At 46.4% G+C, this 25,356-nt stretch overlaps 1 protein-coding gene across 1 annotated transcript in view; it reads left to right on the top strand.

The window, feature by feature from the left end:
• ESYT3 (extended synaptotagmin 3) overlaps window positions 1-25,356 on the top strand; it is a 62,938-nt gene that overhangs the window by 4,488 nt on the left and 33,094 nt on the right. Inside the window, exons 2-3 of the mRNA XM_075285913.1 lie at window positions 19,013-19,054; window positions 24,535-24,669. Coding sequence (XP_075142014.1) covers window positions 19,013-19,054; window positions 24,535-24,669 — 177 coding nt within the window. The remainder of the gene's footprint in view (window positions 1-19,012; window positions 19,055-24,534; window positions 24,670-25,356) is intronic.

Raw genomic sequence — 25,356 nt, 5'->3', positions numbered from 1 at the left:
TCCTTCTATCCCTCCATCCTTCTATCCTCCATCCTTCTGTCCTTCATCCTTCTGTCCTCCATCCTTCTATCCCTCCATCCTTCTATCCTCCATCCTTCTATCCCTCCATCCTTCTATCCTCCATCCTTCTGTCCTCCATCCTTCTATCCCTCCATCCTTCTATCCTCCATCCTTCTGTCCTCCATCCTTCTATCCCTCCATCCTTCTATCCCTCCATCCTTCTGTCCTCCATCCTTCTGTCCTCCATCCTTCTGTCCTCCATCCTTCTGTCCTCCATCCTTCTGTCCTCCATCCTTCTATCCCTCCATCCTTCTATCCCTCCATCCTTCTATCCCTCCATCCTTCTATCCTCCATCCTTCTGTCCTCCATCCTTCTGTCCTCCATCCTTCTATCCCTCCATCCTTCTATCCCTCCATCCTTCTATCCTCCATCCTTCTATCCTCCATCCTTCTGTCCTCCATCCTTCTATCCCTCCATCCTTCTATCCCTCCATCCTTCTATCCTCCATCCTTCTATCCCTCCATCCTTCTATCCTCCATCCTTCTGTCCTCCATCCTTCTGTCCTCCATCCTTCTATCCCTCCATCCTTCTATCCTCCATCCTTCTATCCTCCATCCTTCTATCCCTCCATCCTTCTATCCCTCCATCCTTCTATCCCTCCATCCTTCTATCCCTCCATCCTTCTGTCCTCCATCCTTCTATCCCTCCATCCTTCTATCCTCCATCCTTCTATCCCTCCATCCTTCTATCCCTCCATCCTTCTATCCTCCATCCTTCTATCCTCCATCCTTCTATCCCTCCATCCTTCTATCCCTCCATCCTTCTATCCCTCCATCCTTCTGTCCTCCATCCTTCTGTCCTCCATCCTTCTGTCCTCCATCCTTCTGTCCTCCATCCTTCTGTCCTCCATCCTTCTGTCCTCCATCCTTCTGTCCTCCACTCCTCCCTCTCCTGAAGGACTTTTTCAGTCTTCCTTTTCTGCATTGCACTTGGAGCTCTTCTGCTTGGACCTTGTGCAGAGGGTGCGGTGTACTTCCATGGATGGCTCACATCTTCTGGAGGCTTTTCAGCTATGGAGGTGTCGGGCTGTGGCTTTGCCTTTTTGTTGTTGCTTCTTTTGGTTTCCCTGTTTCTGGCATTTTCTTGCCAAGCTGCGACCCCGTAGAACAAGGCCCCGGATATTGTTGGAGAAGCTGGAGTAGGTCACCCTTAACCCCGAGCGCTCAGAGTAGTCGCAGGACATATGACCAGCTGGATCCTTCTTATTGGGTTTAGTCCAGTCCAGTTTGTTGTTTGGATTATCTCCAAGGTAATTGGAGGACACAACGTCTGGCCACTGGACTAGTCTTGGTCTTGGTCTTGGACCTGGTGGGGTCGGTACATGTACATCGTATACAGTATATAGTCCATATACTCCATGTACATCGTATACAGTATATAGTCCATATACTCCATGTACATCGTATACAGTATATAGTCCATATACTCCATGTACATCGTATACAGTATATAGTCCATGTACATCGTATACAGTATATAGTCCTGTCACGGAGCAAAGGTATACGTCTTCCTCCGGATGGTCTTTTGAATCAACACGGACGCAAGAGGTCGGGAGACAACAGCAATTTATTGTAATCCACAAAGTTAGTAGCCGGCGGCGGTCACATCAACCGTAATAACAATAAGTCCACAGAAGTCACAATCCAATGATAGCTTTGGTTCCTTGGTCCTGTAACTATATCCTGGCTCTCTGCAGAGCTGTGCACAGGCCGGCTAACACATACTAACTGCTAGCTATATACTATATACTAAGACTGTTACACCTATATCTGTGGGTGGGAAGGGCTGAGTCACAGATCCTTCCCCCCTCACCTATGCCAAGGAGAGCAGACTCCCTGTCTCTTTTGAACAATGCACAGTCCAACATCTTCTTGGAGACACTGATCAGATTATCTCCACCCATTGTCCTCACTAGTTAGAGGTATTTGCATACAATGTGCTAACACACTAGACCCTAATCAGCCAACTACACACTGATGTTTACAACAGGTTAGAGAATACATTCCACATGAAATATATATTACACATGGCCTATAGTATAGACTCTAACCATCCCGTGACAACCCCTCCCCCTCTCAAAACATGTGCATGACACAATTGGCCTACACAGGTAAATTGGGGAATGCACATCAGTCTCTATAGCTCATATGTCCTCCTGCCGGGATAACCCATCCGCGTTCTGGTGTTGGCTCCCTCGGCGGTACTGAATGGTAAAGTTGTAGGGTTGAAGGGCTGGCATCTGTCAGAAAATCCGGTGGATCCATGTTGGCTTCTCCCTGAGCTTGGCTTCGGGTCACTGCTCCCACAAAGTGGCACTGTAGATTTCCAACATCGTTGCCTAACAGAACATCGGCCGGCAGCCCGCTCATCACACCAATTGTGCATCGTTTTGGTCCATAACCATAGTCGAGTTCCACGGTAACTTTAGGAATACGTCTTTGAGTACCCCCTGCCAACTTGATAGAAATGCCAGGACCCTCCTCTAGGGCCTCGGGTCGCACAACTCGGGGGTCCGCTACCGTTAGGAAAGCTCCCGAGTCCCGGAATCCAACAACTGTTCGGCCATCCAGTAGGACCTCCTGCAAGTGCTTCCTCTGAAGGTTTGCGGGATGTGTGGCAGAAGGCTGAATCCCATAGACCCCTGGAGGTGGAACAGATGTGTCATTCATGGAGTCATCTGGAAATGGGGCCAAACTTTCTGTCCTAGGGGTGGTTCCCAGGTAGTGAATAGGCCGGGATGCCACGGTGGCCCGTGCCCCCATGTTAGCAGGGCAACTAGCTTGCAAATGTCCAGGCCGCCCGCACTCAAAACATCTGCGCTCTAGCATTCTTCCAGTGGGTCGTTGTCTAGGGACAGGGTTGTTCATAGCTGGAGGCCGATGGGCTGGGGCAGGGGTAGAGGGGGAATTGTAATCCTGAGGCCGGACACGAAAGGTGGGTGGCTGGCTGAAGGGTGTCTGGCGGACTGTGGTAGTTTTCCGCTCCTCTGCAAACAACCTCTTCCACTGCGGCTTGATGGTCAGGCCCTCATCTGCAAGAGAAGCAGCTTGCTCAACTGTGGCTGGGTTCCGTTCCAGCACCCACTCACAGATCTCAGCGGGGCACTGGGAAAAGAACTGTTCCTTAAGTATGACTTGGAGGATCTTATCGACTGTGACAGCCTCCTCTCCTTCTAGCCAGCGCTTGCATGCTTGCTTCAACTTGTGGGCGAACATGTGGAAGGAGCTTCCCCCATTGTAAGACAAAGAGCGGAACTGAACTCGGTAGGTCTCTGGAGTGACTGCATAATACTTCTGCATCGCTCTTTTAATGGCCTCATAGTCCCGCTGATCACTAGGGTCCATGGCTCTGAGAGCTTCCGCAGCCCCATCTCGTAGGTGTCCCACCAGATACCGGACCCAATCCTTCTCTGGGACTTCCATCCGGTGGCACTGGTGTTCGAAGTCCTGAAAATATCCATCAACATCCCCAGCCGCTTCATCAAAGGTCTTGAAGTGTTTATGGGAGACATATGGTGGTTCTCTCACTGTTGGGCTGGGGGTCGACGTTTGATTATAATTCCGCGTAGTTATCTCAGCCATTCGCATTTCATGCGCCATTCTTTCCTTTTCATGCGCCATTCTCTGTTCCTCCTTCTCCGTTTCCTGAGCCCTCTGTAACGCTCTACTCCTTTGCTCTGCAGTTGCTTCTAGCCCCAGCACTGCCAATTCCTCCTCATACAAAACAACCCATCTGCTCTTTTGGGTCTGTACCTGCCACTCCCGTATCTCTCCAGTCTCCTGGGGGCAGCCCTCCTCATGGTCGCTTTGCAGGGTCATCTCCTCCAGTGCCTCGATCAGTTGCTCTTTCGTTCTTCCCTGGTAACTCAGGTTTAGTTCCCGGGCCCTTACTTGTAGACTTGCCATAGTCCAGTTCCTGTATTCTGAGGTTGTGGCTCCATTAATCGCTGGGCTGCTGTAGTCCATCTCGCTGTCCGCTGTTGATCCCACCGCTGCCAACCAGTTGTCACGGAGCAAAGGTATACGTCTTCCTCCGGAGGATATCTTGAATCAACAGGGACGCAAGAGGTCGGGAGACAACAGCAATTTATTGTAATCCACAAAGTTAGTAGCCGACAGCGGTCACATCAACCGTAATAACAATAAGTCCACAGAAGTCACAATCCAATGATAGCTTTGGCTCCTTGGTCCTGTAACTAAATCCTGGCTCTCTGCAGAGCTGTGCACAGGCCGGCTAACACATACTAACTGCAAGCTATATACTATATACTAAGACTGTTACACCTATATCTGTGGGTGGGAAGGGCTGAGTCACAGATCCTTCCCCCCTCACCTATACCAAGGACAGCAGACTCCCTGTCTACTATGGACAATGCACCATCCAACATCTTCTTGGAGACACGGATCAGATTATCTCCACCCATTGTCCTCACTAGTTAGAGGTATTTGCATACAATGTGCTAACACACTAGACCCTAATCAGCCAACTACACATTGATGTATATAACAGGTTAGAGAATACATTCCACATGAAATATATATTACACATGGCCTATAGTATAGACTCTAACCATCCCGTGACAAGTCCATATACTCCATGTACATCGTATACAGTATATAGTCCATGTACATCGTATACAGTATATAGTCCATATACTCCATGTACATCGTATACAGTATATAGTCCATATACTCCATGTACATCGTATACAGTATATAGTCCATATACTCCATGTACATCGTATACAGTATATAGTCCATATACTCCATGTACATCGTATACAGTATATAGTCCATATACTCCATGTACATCGTATACAGTATATAGTCCATATACTCCATGTACATTGTATACAGTATAAAGTCCATATACTCCATGTACATCATATACAGTATATAGTCCATGTACATCGTATACAGTATATAGTCCATATACTCCATGTACATTGTATACAGTATATAGTCCATATACTCCATGTACATCATATACAGTATATAGTCCATGTACATCGTATACAGTATATAGTCCATATACTCCATGTACATCGTATACAGTATATAGTCCATATACTCCATGTACATCGTATACAGTATATAGTCCATATACTCCATGTACATCATATACAGTATATAGTCCATGTACATCGTATACAGTATATAGTCCATATACTCCATGTACATCGTATACAGTATATAGTCCATATACTCCATGTACATTGTATACAGTATATAGTCCATATACTCCATGTACATCATATACAGTATATAGTCCATATACTCCATGTACATCGTATACAGTATATAGTCTATGTACATCGTATACAGTATATAGTCCATATACTCCATGCACATCGTATACAGTATATAGTCCATATACTCCATGTACATCGTATACAGTATATAGTCCATGTACATCGTATACAGTATATAGTCCATATACTCCATGTACATCGTATACAGTATATAGTCCATATACTCCATGTACATCATATACAGTATATAGTCCATATACTCCATGTACATCATATACAGTATATAGTCCATGTACATCGTATACAGTATATAGTCCATATACTCCATGTACATCGTATACAGTATATAGTCCATATACTCCATGTACATCATATACAGTATATAGTCCATATACTCCATGCACATCGTATACAGTATATAGTCCATATACTCCATGTACATCGTATACAGTATATAGTCCATATACTCCATGTACATCATATACAGTATATAGTCCATGTACATCGTATACAGTATATAGTCCATATACTCCATGTACATCGTATACAGTATATAGTCCATATACTCCATGTACATCATATACAGTATATAGTCCATATACTCCATGCACATCGTATACAGTATATAGTCCATATACTCCATGTACATCGTATACAGTATATAGTCCATATACTCCATGTACATCATATACAGTATATAGTCCATATACTCCATGTACATCGTATACAGTATATAGTCCATATACTCCATGTACATCGTATACAGTATATAGTCCATATACTCCATGTACATCGTATACAGTATATAGTCCATATACTCCATGTACATCGTATACAGTATATAGTCCATATACTCCATGTACATCGTATACAGTATATAGTCCATATACTCCATGTACATCGTATACAGTATATAGTCCATATACTCCATGTACATCGTATACAGTATATAGTCCATGTACATCGTATACAGTATATAGTCCATATACTCCATGTACATCGTATACAGTATATAGTCCATATACTCCATGTACATCGTATACAGTATATAGTCCATATACTCCATGTACATCGTATACAGTATATAGTCCATATACTCCATGTACATTGTATACAGTATATAGTCCATATACTCCATGTACATCATATACAGTATATAGTCCATGTACATCGTATACAGTATATAGTCCATATACTCCATGTACATTGTATACAGTATATAGTCCATATACTCCATGTACATCATATACAGTATATAGTCCATGTACATCGTATACAGTATATAGTCCATATACTCCATGTACATCGTATACAGTATATAGTCCATATACTCCATGCACATCGTATACAGTATATAGTCCATATACTCCATGTACATCGTATACAGTATATAGTCCATATACTCCATGTACATCGTATACAGTATATAGTCCATATACTCCATGTACATCATATACAGTATATAGTCCATGTACATCGTATACAGTATATAGTCCATATACTCCATGTACATTGTATACAGTATATAGTCCATATACTCCATGTACATCATATACAGTATATAGTCCATATACTCCATGCACATCGTATACAGTATATAGTCCATATACTCCATGTACATTGTATACAGTATATAGTCCATATACTCCATGTACATCATATACAGTATATAGTCCATATACTCCATGTACATCGTATACAGTATATAGTCCATGTACATCGTATACAGTATATAGTCCATATACTCCATGCACATCGTATACAGTATATAGTCCATATACTCCATGTACATCGTATACAGTATATAGTCCATGTACATCGTATACAGTATATAGTCCATATACTCCATGTACATCGTATACAGTATATAGTCCATATACTCCATGTACATCATATACAGTATATAGTCCATATACTCCATGTACATCATATACAGTATATAGTCCATGTACATCGTATACAGTATATAGTCCATATACTCCATGTACATCGTATACAGTATATAGTCCATATACTCCATGTACATCGTATACAGTATATAGTCCATATACTCCATGTACATCGTATACAGTATATAGTCCATATACTCCATGTACATCGTATACAGTATATAGTCCATATACTCCATGTACATCGTATACAGTATATAGTCCATATACTCCATGTACATCGTATACAGTATATAGTCCATATACTCCATGTACATCGTATACAGTATATAGTCCATATACTCCATGTACATCGTATACAGTATATAGTCCATATACTCCATGTACATCGTATACAGTATATAGTCCATATACTCCATGTACATCGTATACAGTATATAGTCCATATACTCCATGTACATCGTATACAGTATATAGTCCATATACTCCATGTACATCGTATACAGTATATAGTCCATATACTCCATGTACATCGTATACAGTATATAGTCCATATACTCCATGTACATCGTATACAGTATATAGTCCATATACTCCATGTACATCGTATACAGTATATAGTCCATATACTCCATGTACATCCCATAGCTCCTTCTCGGTCACTTCCTGGTACTATCACGGTCCCATACATGGGGTGGGAGATGTTCTCCAGCATGGAGGTCACCACAGACAGTATCCTTCTGTCACCCGCATCTGTACTGGGTCCAAGGGGCCCCCCAGGACAGAGCCGGCCCTTCTAAGCAGCCTGACAAGTCTATTCCTGTCCCTGGCTGGTATACAGCGCCCCCAACAGGCCACACCAAAGAAGATGAAATAGTCCCTAAGAAGTGTCCCCTGGACCCCCGGCCCTCGGCCTCCTGAGCAGGTAGAGTCTGCTGTGGCCCTTTCTGTGCAGCGCCTCCAGGTGATCAGCCCGGTCCCGCTTGTTATTGGGGAGCGCACCCCGGTACTTATAGGTCCTGACTATCTCACTGCCCGTCCCCTGGATCTCCACCAGATTCGGGGCCCTCCTCCGCTTACTACTTACTTACTAAAGTCCTCCACCATCTCCTTGGTCTTCCTGGCATCAAATACAGTATATAGACCATAAACATCATATAGAATAGATCATCTCCATTATGTGCACCTTATACAATATTACACCATATAGAATATACACACACATTGTATAGATTACTAGTAACGTATAGAGTATACACACACATTGTATAGATTACTAGTAACGTATAGAATATACACACACATTGTATAGATTACTAGTAACGTATAGAATATACACACACATTGTGTAGATTACTAGTAACGTATAGAATATACACACACATTGTGTAGATTACTAGTAACGTATAGAATATACACACACATTGTGTAGATTACTAGTAACGTATAGAATATACACACACATTGTGTAGATTACTAGTAACGTATAGAATATACACACACATTGTGTAGATTACTAGTAACGTATAGAATATACACACACATTGTGTAGATTACTAGTAACGTATAGAATATACACACACATTGTGTAGATTACTAGTAACGTATAGAATATACACACACATTGTGTAGATTACTAGTAACGTATAGAATATACACACACATTGTGTAGATTACTAGTAACGTATAGAATATACACACACATTGTGTAGATTACTAGTAACGTATAGAATATACACACACATTGTGTAGATTACTAGTAACGTATAGAATATACACACACATTGTGTAGATTACTAGTAACGTATAGAATATACACACACATTGTATAGATTACTAGTAACGTATAGAATATACACACACATTGTATAGATTACTAGTAACATATAGAATATACACACACATTGTATAGATTACTAGTAACGTACAGAATATACACACACATTGTATAGATTACTAGTAACGTATAGAATATACACACACATTGTATAGATTACTAGTAACGTATAGAATATACACACACATTGTATAGATTACTAGTAACGTATAGAATATAGAGACAGTTCATCACTTTGTTCTCCACATGTAATTACCGGAAGGTGAGTTGATGTCGCCCTCTAATCGCTGTAATTCTCGCCCACAAATCTCCGCTGTGTAATCTGCCATCATCACAGCTAAAAATGGCGAGAGACAATTACCCCCCGAGCCAGCGCCCCGATCATAACGCCCTCTGCCCCTCACCACCGCACTTTCCCTGCCGGCCTCTATTACTTTACACACCGCCATATTATTTACAGCTTATGTCACCACCTACAGCGTCACATATAGCAACCGTAGGCTACTTATTATATTACAGAGGCCTGTAGTGTGGCACCTCCCCCTGTAATGTGGCACCTCCCCCTGTATTGTGGCACCTCCCCCTGTATTGTGGCACCTCCCCCTGTATTGTGACTCCTCCCCCTGTAATGTAACACATTGTGGGTGTAAGATCCTCATCCTGACTTCTCGCCATCCTCCGGCCGCATGGGGCGGAGTGTCCACTTATGGTCCCTTCTCCTGGGCCTCTTGTATTGTGTTCTAGCACAGCTGAGAGTTTGTTTTAGTGTCTCAGTCCAGCCAGTGCTCTGAGTACCCTCTGGTTTGCTAAGCCTTAGGGTCCATTCACACGGAGGAATTTCAGCGCCGTAAAAAAAAGCTTCCCATTGACTTCAGTGCTAGCAGAGAAAAGAAAACACTGAAGTCAATGGGAGTCTCTTTTTTTCAGCGCTGAAATTCCTCACCAAATTCCTCTGTGTGAATGGATCCTTAATGTTAGTTGCTCTGATTGACAGCTCACCTTCAATCATGTTTGGCACCACCACCTGTAACGTGGCATCACCTAGTAGTGTGAGACGTTTTTCTATGATGAGGGCTACTCACCAGTAACCTGGCACCACCGCCTGTAATGTGACACCTCCACCAGTAACCTGGCACCATCGCCTGTAGTGTGGAACATTCTGCTTGTAGTTTCAGCTATCTGCCTTGTGTGTGAATCCTCCGCCTGTAGGGTGAGACTTTCCACCTGTATTGTGGGACCCTCTGACTGTAGTATGGGCTTTCCTCACCTGTAGTTTGGGGTGTCTGCCTTGTGTGTGAATCCTCCGCCTGTAGTATGGGCTATCCTCACCTGTAGTTTCGGCTGTCTGCCTTGTGTGTGAATCCTCCACCTGTAGTATGGGCTATTCTCACCTGTAGTTCTGCCTTGTGTGTGAATCCTCCTCCTGTAGTATGGGCTATCCTCACCTGTAGTTTCGGCTGTCTGCCTTGTGTGTGAATCCTCCGCCTGTAGTATGGGCTTTCCTCACCTGTAGTTTGGGGTGTCTGCCTTGTGTGTGAATCCTCCGCCTGTAGTATGGGCTATCCTCACCTGGAGTTTGGGGTGTCTGCCTTGTGTGTGAATCCTCCTCCTGTAGTATGGGCTATCCTCACCTGTAGTTTCGGCTGTCTGCCTTGTGTGTGAATCCTCCACCTGTAGTATGGGCTATTCTCACCTGTAGTTTCGGCTGTCTGCCTTGTGTGTGAATCCTCCACCTGTAGTATGGGCTATTCTCACCTGTAGTTCTGCCTTGTGTGTGAATCCTCCTCCTGTAGTATGGGCTATCCTCACCTGTAGTTTCGGCTGTCTGCCTTGTGTGTGAATCCTCCGCCTGTAGTATGGGCTTTCCTCACCTGTAGTTTCGGCTGTCTGCCTTGTGTGTGAATCCTCCGCCTGTAGTATGGGCTATCCTCACCTGGAGTTTGGGGTGTCTGCCTTGTGTGTGAATCCTCCTCCTGTAGTATGGGCTATCCTCACCTGTAGTTTCGGCTGTCTGCCTTGTGTGTGAATCCTCCACCTGTAGTATGGGCTGTTCTCACCTGTAGTTTCGGCTGTCTGCCTTGTGTGTGAATCCTCCACCTGTAGTATGGGCTATCCTCACCTGTAGTTCTGCCTTGTGTGTGAATCCTCCGCCTGTAGTATGGGCTATTCTCACCTGTAGTTCTGCCTTGTGTGTGAATCCTCCGCCTGTAGTATGGGCTATCCTCACCTGTAGTTTCGGCTGTCTGCCTTGTGTGTGAATCCTCCACCTGTAGTATGGGCTATTCTCACCTGTAGTTCTGCCTTGTGTGTGAATCCTCCGCCTGTAGTATGGGCTATCCTCACCTGTAGTTCTGCCTTGTGTGTGAATCCTCCGCCTGTAGTATGGGCTATCCTCACCTGTAGTTCTGCCTTGTGTGTGAATCCTCCGCCTGTAGTTTGGGCTATCCTCACCTGTAGTTCTGCCTTGTGTGTGAATCCTCCGCCTGTAGTATGGACTATCCTCACCTGTACTTCTGCCTTGTGTGTGAATCCTCCGCCTGTAGTATGGGCTATCCTCACCTGTAGTTTGGGGTGTCTGCCTTGTGTGTGAATCCTCCGCCTGTAGTATGGACTATCCTCACCTGTACTTCTGCCTTGTGTGTGAATCCTCCGCCTGTAGTATGGGCTATCCTCACCTGTAGTTTGGGGTGTCTGCCTTGTGTGTGAATCCTCTGCTTGTAGTATGGGCTATCCTCACCTGTAGTTCTGCCTTGTGTGTGAATCCTCCGCCTGTAGTATGGGCTATCCTCACCTGTAGTTTGGAGTATCTGCCTTTGACATGAACTCTCTGGATGAAAGCCATTACAGCCGGTACGGGATGATCACCCGATTAGATCACTTCATAACTAGGTAATGTTCTGATCTCTGGGAAAGCTGGGTGCCAGCGCATGTAGGGCTGATAATCTGGGTCTGTGTGTGTTTCGGCTGAGGTGACTGTTGATGTTGCAGCTTTAATCCGGTTTGATTTGTTGCTGTTGCTGTTTTCATTTTTGTTTGTTGAATGTGAAGGTGGAGCTGCCGCCATTACAGCGCCCGTCACCGCCGATAAGGATATCAAATAAATGTCTCCTCAACCGGCTCAGCCACATTAGTGTCGCATGATCATTCTGGCTGATACACGGCGTGATACAGAGAAGAACATTCCAGAACCCGGAGGATGCGCAGCGCAGTCTAGTACAAGACCATGTGCACACCGCAAAAGATTCAGGCAGAAAAATCTGATGCTAAACCTGCCGATCTCTACTGACTGTATCTGTATACACTGACTGTGTCTGTATACTCTGACTGTACGCTGGCTGTCCCGCTGTATACCGACTGTGATGCTGTATACTGACTGTGATGCTGTACATTGGCTGTCCCGCTGTATACTGACTGTCTCATTTCACACTGATAGTCCCGCTGTATACTGACTGTCCCGCTGTATACTGACTGTCCCACTGTATACTGACTGTCTCACTGTATACTGACTGTGATGCTGTACATTGGCTGTCCCACTGTATACTGACTGTGATGCTGTATACTGACTGTCTCATTTCACACTGATTGTCCCGCTGTATACTGACTGTGATGCTGTATACTGACTGTCTCGCTGTATACTGACTGTCTCGCTGTACACTGGCTGTCCCGCTGTATACTGACTGTGATGCTGTATACTGACTGTCCCGCTGTATACTGACTGTGATGCTGTGTACTGACCGTCTCATTTCACACTGATTGTCCCGCTGTACACTGGCTGTCCCACTGTATACTGACTGTCCCGCTGTATTCTGACTGTGATACTGTATACTGACTGTGATGCTGTATGGTGGCTGTCCCGCTGTATACTGGCTGTCCTGCTGTATACTGACTGTGATGCTATATGGTGACTGTCTTGCTATATGGTGACTGTCCCGCTGTATACTGACTGTCTATCTATATGGTGACTGTCCCGCTGTATACTGACTGTGATGCTGTATACTGACTGTCTCATTGCACACTGGCTGTCCTGCTGTATACTGACTGTGATGCTGTACACTGATTGTCCCGCTGTATACTGACTGTGATGCTGTATACTGACTGTCCCGCTGTATACAGACTGTCCTGCTGTACACTGGCTGTCTCATTGTACACTGGCTGTCCTGCTGTACACTGGCTGTCCTGCTGTACACTGGCTGTCTCATTGTACACTGGCTGTCCCGCTGTACCCTGGCTGTCCCGCTGTACCCTGGCTGTCCTGCTGTACACTGGCTGTCTCATTGTACACTGGCTGTCCTGCTGTACCCTGGCTGTCTCATTGCACACTAACTGTCCTGCTGTACACTGGCTGTCTCATTGTACACTGGCTGTCCTGCTGTACACTGGCTGTCTCATTGTACACTGGCTGTCCCGCTGTACACTGGCTGTCTCATTGTACACTGGCTGTCCCGCTGTACACTGGCTGTCTCATTGTACACTGGCTGTCCTGCTGTACACTGGCTGTCCCGCTGTACACTGGCTGTCCCATTGTACACTGGCTGTCTCATTGTACACTGGCTGTCTCATTGTACACTGGCTGTCTCATTGTACACTGGCTGTCCCGCTGTACACTGGCTGTCCCGCTGTACCCTGGCTGTCCTGCTGTACACTGGCTGTCTCATTGTACACTGGCTGTCCCGCTGTACACTGGCTGTCTCATTGTACACTGGCTGTCCTGCTGTACACTGGCTGTCCCGCTGTACACTGGCTGTCCCGCTGTACACTGGCTGTCCTCCTGTACCCTGGCTGTCCCGCTGTACACTGGCTGTCCTGCTGTACCCTGGCTGTCCTGCTGTACACTGGCTGTCTCATTGTACACTGGCTGTCCCGCTGTACACTGGCTGTCTCATTGTACACTGGCTGTCTCATTGCACACTAACTGTCCTGCTGTACCATGGATGTCCCACTGTACACTGGCTTGGAAGAAGACCGATGGATAGGAAGAACACTGCGCTACTCCACTGAAGTTGACATCACACGCACTTTATTTAGTTTCCTTAAAACACACGACGCTATACACAGCGTTTCGGGGATTACCCCTTTTTCAAGTGTATAACTGAAATACACAATATACCCTAATTAAAAAAAAAAAAAAAAAAAAAAATTGACATGTATCATGTTTCATAAAACCTCAAGATAAAACAATATAGATCATCAAAATGAAGATTATCAATAATTCCCAATAAAAGATATTGTCAGTGCTCAACTGATCCATAATTCTACTGATGGCCAAAACATACTGAGAAATACAACTGACAAATTGCAGGTTTCCATCCCGTCCAGGAGTCAGGAGCAGGAGCCTCTTAGTAAAGGTAAGTGTGGATATACCATGTGTGTAACGCCGGCTTTTTAGCCATTCCCAGGGCGCGCTGACAAGCAGATCACATCTCTGCATCCTATTTAAATTACTGTCGGCTGTTCAAACTTATTACTGATTAAATATAAGGACATACATTAAATACAAATATACAGATTAAATTGTTAATTAAATGATTTTTTTTTTTTTTTTTTAAAAATGTTTCAATTTTTTGTAAAAAAAAAAAAAAAAAAAATTTGGAAAAAAACAAAAAAAAACCCATTTAATTAGCAATCTAATCTGTATATTTGTATTTAATGTATGTCCTTATATTTATTCACATATAATTGTATGTCTAAATTACAACATGGATATATGTGTTTGGTTTTATTTCTAATCTATTCATATGATGGCAAAATTGAAATTTTAATATCGGTTGCATTGTAATGTTTGTTCCAGTCCCTACTGTTAGACTGTGCTTGGTATATGTTTTAATTTGTAGATTTTATCTTGAAGGAGTTTTTATTGGTTTTAACGTAATCCATACAACCCTTACTTTTATTTGAATAGATAGGTCCTTCTGCTGTCAAATATGAAATCCTAGAATTGCATATATCATAATCTTCTCACTTCATCCATAAATTCAAAACAATTAGCTCCTAAGTATTATTTCTAAAAATGGAATGTGAAACTGCCTATGTTATAATGTTTATTTCAGACTGTATATGAATTGTTGTAAATTGTGATTGTGGCTCCATTTCAATAAGCTATGTCCATTTTCGGACTTGGAGCCTGGAGCTGTTGCTTCTAAAGTACATGCTTGCAGTTACAGTATGTTCCAATAGGAACGAGCCCGCATCCAATACATTCTACAATTTAGTTTACATAGAATGAAGAGGTTTCCGTTTTGACTTTTAAAAAGGAATCTTAATCGGCAAATCAGTAATAAGTTTGAACAGCCGACAGTAATTTAAATAGGATGCAGAAATGTGATCTGCTTGTCAGCGCGCCCTGGGAATGGTTAAAAAGCCGGCGTTACACACATGGTATATCCACACTTACCTTTACTAAGAGGCTCCTGCTCCTGACTCCTGGACGGGATGGAAACCTGCAATTTGTCAGTTGTATTTCTCAGTATGTTTTGGCCATCAGTAGAATTATGGATCAGTTGAGCACTGACAATATCTTTTATTGGGAATTATTGATAATCTTCATTTTGATGATCTATATTGTTTTATCTTGAGGTTTTATGAAACATGATACATGTCAAATTTTTTTTTTTTTTTTTTTTTTAATTAGGGTATATTGTGTATTTCAGTTATACACTTGAAAAAGGGGTAATCCCCGAAACGCTGTGTATAGCGTCGTGTGTTTTAAGGAAACTAAATAAAGTGCGTGTGATGTCAACTCCAGTGGAGTAGCGCAGTGTTCTTCCTATCCATCGGGCTTCTTCCAATACTATTGTTCCCCAAGGGGTTCGGATACAATCGCTGCTGCTGCTGCTGTGAATCTCCTATATTTCTCCAATCGCAATGAAGCAATTTCACATTTAGATTGCTCGGTATATTATGGTTTTATTGTGATACTGTATACTGACTGTCCCGCTGTACACTGACTGTCTCATTGCACACTGACTGTCCCGCTGTACACTAGCTGTCTCATTGCACACTGACTGTCCCGCTGTACACTGACTGTCTCATTGCACACTGACTGTCCTGCTGTACACTAGCTGTCTCATTGCACACTGACTGTCCTGCTGTACCATGGCTGTCCCGCTGTACACTGACTGTCTCATTGCACACTGACTGTCCTGCTGTACCATGGCTGTCCCGCTGTACACTGGCTGTCTCATTGCACACTAACTGTCCTGCTGTACACTGGCTGTCTCATTGCACACTGACTGTCCTGCTGTACCATGGCTGTCCCGCTGTACACTGACTGTCTCATTGCACACTGACTGTCCTGCTGTACCATGGCTGTCCCGCTGTACACTGGCTGTCTCATTGCACACTGACTGTCCTGCTGTACCATGGCTGTCCCGCTGTACACTGACTGTCTCATTGCACACTGACTGTCCTGCTGTACCATGGCTGTCCCGCTGTACACTGGCTGTCTCATTGCACACTGACTGTCCTGCTGTACCATGGCTGTCCCGCTGTACACTGGCTGTCTCATTGCACACTAACTGTCCTGCTGTACCATGGCTGTCCCGCTGTACACTGACTGTCTCATTGCACACTGACTGTCCTGCTGTACCATGGCTGTCCCGCTGTACACTGGCTGTCTCATTGCACACTAACTGTCCTGCTGTACACTGGCTGTCTCACTGTACACTGACTGTCCTGCTGTACCATGGCTGTCTCATTGCACACTGACTGTCCTGCTGTACCATGGCTGTCTCATTGCACACTGACTGTCCCGCTGTACACTGGCTGTCTCACTGTACACTGACTGTCCTGCTGTACCATGGCTGTCTCATTGCACACTGACTGTCCTGCTGTACACTGGCTGTCTCATTGTACACTGGCTGTCCTGCTGTACACTGGCTGTCCCGCTGTACACTGACTGTCCTGCTGTACACTGGCTGTCTCACTGTACACTGACTGTCCCGCTGTACACTGGCTGTCTCATTGCACACTAACTGTCCCGCTGTACACTGGCTGTCTCATTGCACACTGACTGTCCCGCTGTACACTGGCTGTCTCATTGCACACTGACTGTCCCGCTGTACACTAGCTGTCTCATTGCACACTGACTGTCCCGCTGTACCATGGCTGTCCCACTGTACACTGACTGTCTCATTGCACACTAGCTGTCTCATTGCACACTGACTGTCCCGCTGTACACTGGCTGTCTCATTGCACACTGACTGTCCCGCTGTACACTGGCTGTCTCATTGCACACTGACTGTCCTGCTGTACCATGGCTGTCCCACTGTACACTGACTGTCTCATTGCACACTAGCTGTCTCATTGCACACTGACTGTCCCGCTGTACACTGGCTGTCTCATTGCACACTGACTGTCCCGCTGTACACTGGCTGTCTCATTGCACACTGACTGTCCCGCTGTACCATGGCTGTCCCGCTGTACACTGGCTGTCTCATTGCACACTAGCTGTCTCATTGCACACTGACTGTCCCGCTGTACACTGGCTGTCCCACTGTACACTGACTGTCTCATTGCACACTAGCTGTCTCATTGCACACTGACTGTCCCGCTGTACACTAGCTGTCTCATTGCACACTGACTGTCCCGCTGTACCATGGCTGTCCCGCTGTACACTGGCTGTCTCATTGCACACTGACTGTCCCGCTGTACACTGGATGTCTCACTGGTGTCTCCTGGAAATATTCTGCATCTGTCTGAAGCTTTATTCTGTGAAACAAAGCCAGGACTTGTGCCCAGACTCGCAGAGTGGCCCGACCAGCGGAGCGAGTATCTGTCAGGGCTGCCCGGCCCCTGCGCCTTGTAATCTAGAGGGAGCCATGGAGATAGTGGGCAGGTGCACAGCGTACCAAACATCTCCAGAACATTCCCTTCTAATACCATGAAGTATATTTACCATATTACACGTCCTGGAGAGGAGGTGGGTTATACAGCCCCCCCCCCCCCCCCCCGATTATACCATGTATACATCTCTAATGTCATATATACCAAAGTGGGACCAATAATATATGTATATGGTATATATCAGTATAGTCCCTGGTGACTAGTGGTATATGTGTATGGTATATATCAGTATAGTCCCTGGTGACTAGTGGTATATGTGTATGGTATATATCAGTATAGTCCCTGGTGACTAGTGGTATATGTGTATGGTATATATCAGTATAGTCCCTGGTGACTAGTGGTATATGTGTATGGTATATATCAGTATATTCCCTGGTGACTAGTGGTATATGTGTATGGTATATATCAGTATATTCCCTGGTGACTAGTGGTATATGTGTATGGTATATATCAGTATAGTCCCTGGTGACTAGTGGTATATGTGTATGGTATATATCAGTATATTCCCTGGTGACTAGTGGTATATGTGTATGGTATATATCAGTATAGTCCCTGGTGACTAGTGGTATATGTGTATGGTATATATCAGTATAGTCCCTGGTGACTAGTGGTATATGTGTATGGTATATATCAGTATAGTCCCTGGTGACTAGTGGTATATGTGTATGGTATATATCAGTATAGTCCCTGGTGACTAGTGGTATATGTGTATGGTATATATCAGTATATTCCCTGGTGACTAGTGGTATATGTGTATGGTATATATCAGTATAGTCCCTGGTGACTAGTGGTATATGTGTATGGTATATATCAGTATAGTCCCTGGTGACTAGTGGTATATGTGTATGGTATATATCAGTATAGTCCCTGGTGACTAGTGGTATATGTGTATGGTATATATCAGTATAGTCCCTGGTGACTAGTGGTATATGTGTATGGTATATATCAGTATAGTCCCTGGTGACTAGTGGTATATGTGTATGGTATATATCAGTATAGTCCCTGGTGACTAGTGGTATATGTGTATGGTATATATCAGTATAGTCCCTGGTGACTAGTGGTATATGTGGATAGATATGACTTGGCTGCGGAGCTTACATTCTATCTGACTTTTTTTTTTTTTGTCTTCACAGGTGAATTTTCCAGATGTTGAACGAGTTGAATGGCTGAACAAGGTAACGCAGGAATGTCAGAGGGAGAAGAACTCCCAGCGTGCGGTGACCGCTCATCTGTATGTATGGACATGGTCAGGACACCGGTGACCGCTCATCTGTATGTATGGACATGGTCAGGACACCGGTGACCGCTCATCTGTATGTATGGACATGGTCAGGACACCGGTGACCGCTCATCTGTATGTATGGACATGGTCAGGACACCGGTGACCGCTCATCTGTATGTATGGACATGGTCAGCACACCGGTGACCGCTCATCTGTATGTATGGACATGGTCAGGACACCGGTGACCGCTCATCTGTATGTATGGACATGGTCAGGACACCGGTGACCGGTCATCTGTATGTATGGACATGGTCAGGACACCGGTGACCGCTCATCTGTATGTATGGACATGGTCAGGACACCGGTGACCGCTCATCTGTATGTATGGACATGGTCAGCACACCGGTGACCGGTCATCTGTATGTATGGACATGGTCAGGACACCGGTGACCGGTCATCTGTATGTATGGACATGGTCAGGACACCGGTGACCGCTCATCTGTATGTATGGACATGGTCAGGACACCGGTGACCGCTCATCTGTATGTATGGACATGGTCAGGACACCGGTGACCGGTCATCTGTATGTATGGACATGGTCAGGACACCGGTGACCGCTCATCTGTATGTATGGACATGGTCAGGACACCGGTGACCGCTCATCTGTATGTATGGACATGGTCAGGACACCGGTGACCGCTCATCTGTATGTATGGACATGGTCAGGACACCGGTGACCGCTCATCTGTATGTATGGACATGGTCAGGACACCGGTGACCGCTCATCTGTATGTATGGACATGGTCAGGACACCGGTGACCGGTCATCTGTATGTATGGACATGGTCAGGACACCGGTGACCGCTCATCTGTATGTATGGACATGGTCAGGACACCGGTGACCGCTCATCTGTATGTATGGACATGGTCAGGACACCGGTGACCGCTCATCTGTATGTATGGACATGGTCAGGACACCGGTGACCGCTCATCTGTATGTATGGACATGGTCAGCACACCGGTGACCGCTCATCTGTATGTATGGACATGGTCAGGACACCGGTGACCGCTCATCTGTATGTATGGACATGGTCAGGACACCGGTGACCGCTCATCTGTATGTATGGACATGGTCAGGACACCGGTGACCGGTCATCTGTATGTATGGACATGGTCAGGACACCGGTGACCGCTCATCTGTATGTATGGACATGGTCAGGACACCGGTGACCGCTCATCTGTATGTATGGACATGGTCAGGACACCGGTGACCGCTCATCTGTATGTATGGACATGGTCAGGACACCGGTGACCGCTCATCTGTATGTATGGACATGGTCAGGACACCGGTGACCGCTCATCTGTATGTATGGACATGGTCAGGACACCGGTGACCGGTCATCTGTATGTATGGACATGGTCAGGACACCGGTGACCGGTCATCTGTATGTATGGACATGGTCAGGACACCGGTGACCGGTCATCTGTATGTATGGACATGGTCAGGACACCGGTGACCGCTCATCTGTATGTATGGACATGGTCAGGACACCGGTGACCGCTCATCTGTATGTATGGACATGGTCTGGACACCGGTGACCGCTCATCTGTATGTATGGACATGGTCAGGACACCGGTGACCGCTCATCTGTATGTATGGACATGGTCAGCACACCGGTGACCGCTCATCTGTATGTATGGACATGGTCAGCACACCGGTGACCGGTCATCTGTATGTATGGACATGGTCAGGACACCGGTGACCGCTCATCTGTATGTATGGACATGGTCAGCACACCGGTGACCGGTCATCTGTATGTATGGACATGGTCAGGACACCGGTGACCGGTCATCTGTATGTATGGACATGGTCAGGACACCGGTGACCGCTCATCTGTATGTATGGACATGGTCAGCACACCGGTGACCGGTCATCTGTATGTATGGACATGGTCAGGACACCGGTGACCGCTCATCTGTATGTATGGACATGGTCAGGACACCGGTGACCGGTCATCTGTATGTATGGACATGGTCAGGACACCGGTGACCGCTCATCTGTATGTATGGACATGGTCAGCACACCGGTGACCGGTCATCTGTATGTATGGACATGGTCAGGACACCGGTGACCGGTCATCTGTATGTATGGACATGGTCAGGACACCGGTGACCGCTCATCTGTATGTATGGACATGGTCAGGACACCGGTGACCGCTCATCTGTATGTATGGACATGGTCAGGACACCGGTGACCGCTCATCTGTATGTATGGACATGGTCAGGACACCGGTGACCGGTCATCTGTATGTATGGACATGGTCAGGACACCGGTGACCGCTCATCTGTATGTATGGACATGGTCAGGACACCGGTGACCGCTCATCTGTATGTATGGACATGGTCAGGACACCGGTGACCGCTCATCTGTATGTATGGACATGGTCAGCACACCGGTGACCGCTCATCTGTATGTATGGACATGGTCAGGACACCGGTGACCGGTCATCTGTATGTATGGACATGGTCAGGACACCGGTGACCGCTCATCTGTATGTATGGACATGGTCAGGACACCGGTGACCGCTCATCTGTATGTATGGACATGGTCAGCACACCGGTGACCGCTCATCTGTATGTATGGACATGGTCAGGACACCGGTGACCGCTCATCTGTATGTATGGACATGGTCAGCACACCGGTGACCGCTCATCTGTATGTATGGACATGGTCAGCACACCGGTGACCGCTCATCTGTATGTATGGACATGGTCAGGACACCGGTGACCGCTCATCTGTATGTATGGACATGGTCAGGACACCGGTGACCGCTCATCTGTATGTATGGACATGGTCAGGACACCGGTGACCGCTCATCTGTATGTATGGACATGGTCAGGACACCGGTGACCGGTCATCTGTATGTATGGACATGGTCAGGACACCGGTGACCGCTCATCTGTATGTATGGACATGGTCAGGACACCGGTGACCGGTCATCTGTATGTATGGACATGGTCAGGACACCGGTGACCGGTCATCTGTATGTATGGACATGGTCAGGACACCGGTGACCGCTCATCTGTATGTATGGACATGGTCAGGACACCGGTGACCGCTCATCTGTATGTATGGACATGGTCAGCACACCGGTGACCGCTCATCTGTATGTATGGACATGGTCAGGACACCGGTGACCGCTCATCTGTATGTATGGACATGGTCAGGACACCGGTGACCGGTCATCTGTATGTATGGACATGGTCAGGACACCGGTGACCGCTCATCTGTATGTATGGACATGGTCAGGACACCGGTGACCGCTCATCTGTATGTATGGACATGGTCAGGACACCGGTGACCGGTCATCTGTATGTATGGACATGGTCTGGACACCGGTGACCGGTCATCTGTATGTATGGACATGGTCAGCACACCGGTGACCGGTCATCTGTATGTATGGACATGGTCAGCACACCGGTGACCGCTCATCTGTATGTATGGACATGGTCAGGACACCGGTGACCGCTCATCTGTATGTATGGACATGGTCAGGACACCGGTGACCGCTCATCTGTATGTATGGACATGGTCAGGACACCGGTGACCGCTCATCTGTATGTATGGACATGGTCAGCACACCGGTGACCGGTCATCTGTATGTATGGACATGGTCAGGACACCGGTGACCGCTCATCTGTATGTATGGACATGGTCTGGACACCGGTGACCGGTCATCTGTATGTATGGACATGGTCAGGACACCGGTGACCGGTCATCTGTATGTATGGACATGGTCAGCACACCGGTGACCGCTCATCTGTATGTATGGACATGGTCAGGACACCGGTGACCGCTCATCTGTATGTATGGACATGGTCTGGACACCGGTGACCGGTCATCTGTATGTATGGACATGGTCAGGACACCGGTGACCGGTCATCTGTATGTATGGACATGGTCAGCACACCGGTGACCGCTCATCTGTATGTATGGACATGGTCAGGACACCGGTGACCGCTCATCTGTATGTATGGACATGGTCAGGACACCGGTGACCGCTCATCTGTATGTATGGACATGGTCAGGACACCGGTGACCGCTCATCTGTATGTATGGACATGGTCTGCACACCGGTGACCGCTCATCTGTATGTATGGACATGGTCAGGACACCGGTGACCGCTCATCTGTATGTATGGACATGGTCTGCACACCGGTGACCGCTCATCTGTATGTATGGACATGGTCAGGACACCGGTGACCGCTCATCTGTATGTATGGACATGGTCAGCACACCGGTGACCGGTCATCTGTATGTATGGACATGGTCAGGACACCGGTGACCGGTCATCTGTATGTATGGACATGGTCAGGACACCGGTGACCGCTCATCTGTATGTATGGACATGGTCTGGACACCGGTGACCGGTCATCTGTATGTATGGACATGGTCTGGACACCGGTGACCGCTCATCTGTATGTATGGACATGGTCTGCACACCGGTGACCGCTCATCTGTATGTATGGACATGGTCAGGACACCGGTGACCGCTCATCTGTATGTATGGACATGGTCAGCACACCGGTGACCGCTCATCTGTATGTATGGACATGGTCAGGACACCGGTGACCGCTCATCTGTATGTATGGACATGGTCAGGACACCGGTGACCGCTCATCTGTATGTATGGACATGGTCAGGACACCGGTGACCGCTCATCTGTATGTATGGACATGGTCAGGACACCGGTGACCGCTCATCTGTATGTATGGACATGGTCAGGACACCGGTGACCGCTCATCTGTATGTATGGACATGGTCAGGACACCGGTGACCGCTCATCTGTATGTATGGACATGGTCAGGACACCGGTGACCGCTCATCTGTATGTATGGACATGGTCAGCACACCGGTGACCGCTCATCTGTATGTATGGACATGGTCAGGACACCGGTGACCGCTCATCTGTATGTATGGACATGGTCAGGACACCGGTGACCGCTCATCTGTATGTATGGACATGGTCAGGACACCGGTGACCGCTCATCTGTATGTATGGACATGGTCAGGACACCGGTGACCGGTCATCTGTATGTATGGACATGGTCAGGACACCGGTGACCGCTCATCTGTATGTATGGACATGGTCAGGACACCGGTGACCGCTCATCTGTATGTATGGACATGGTCAGGACACCGGTGACCGCTCATCTGTATGTATGGACATGGTCAGGACACCGGTGACCGGTCATCTGTATGTATGGACATGGTCAGGACACCGGTGACCGCTCATCTGTATGTATGGACATGGTCAGCACACCGGTGACCGCTCATCTGTATGTATGGACATGGTCAGGACACCGGTGACCGCTCATCTGTATGTATGGACATGGTCAGGACACCGGTGACCAGATGTCCCCCTGTGTTTAGGTTGTGCAGCAGATGTGGCCTTACTTTGGATTGTATATGGAGAAAATATTTCAAGAGAAGATTGAACCTCTGGTCAGAGCGTCTAATGGTCATCTGAAGGCCTTCACCTTCACCAAGGTCCACTTTGGAGAGAAGGTAAAGATTACTGACAGCAAGGTGTATAATAATAAATGTGTGTGCTGTTACATTGTATCATAGTCTTACCCGGTGTCATTGTGTTACATTGTATCATAGTCTTACCCGGTGTCATTGTGTTACATTGTATCATAGTCTTACCCGGTGTCATTGTGTTACATTGTATCAGAGTCTTACCCGGTGTCATTGTGTTACATTGTATCATAGTCTTACCCGGTATCACTGTGTTACATTGTATCATAGTCTTACCCGGTGTCATTGTGTTACATTGTATCAGAGTCTTACCCGGTGTCATTGTGTTACATTGTATCATAGTCTTACCCGGTGTCATTGTGTTACATTGTATCATAGTCTTACCCGGTGTCATTGTGTTACATTGTATCAGAGTCTTACCCGGTGTCATTGTGTTACATTGTATCAGAGTCTTACCCGGTGTCATTGTGTTACATTGTATCATAGTCTTACCCGGTGTCATTGTGTTACATTGTATCATAGTCTTACCCGGTGTCATTGTGTTACATTGTATCAGAGTCTTACCCGGTGTCATTGTGTTACATTGTATCAGAGTCTTACCCGGTCTCATTGTCTAAGGGCTTGTTTACACGGAGCTAACACGACCGCAAACATGCACCGTCAAAATCGCGGTGCAAACATCCCGTACACGCGGCACATTGCGTGCCGCGTTTA

The sequence above is a fragment of the Leptodactylus fuscus genome, chromosome 8 (assembly GCF_031893055.1).
Source record: "Leptodactylus fuscus isolate aLepFus1 chromosome 8, aLepFus1.hap2, whole genome shotgun sequence".
Classification (NCBI taxonomy): domain Eukaryota; kingdom Metazoa; phylum Chordata; class Amphibia; order Anura; family Leptodactylidae; genus Leptodactylus; species Leptodactylus fuscus.
The sequence above is the reverse complement of the archived record's forward strand: the minus strand, read 5'-3'. Positions and strand labels throughout refer to the sequence as shown.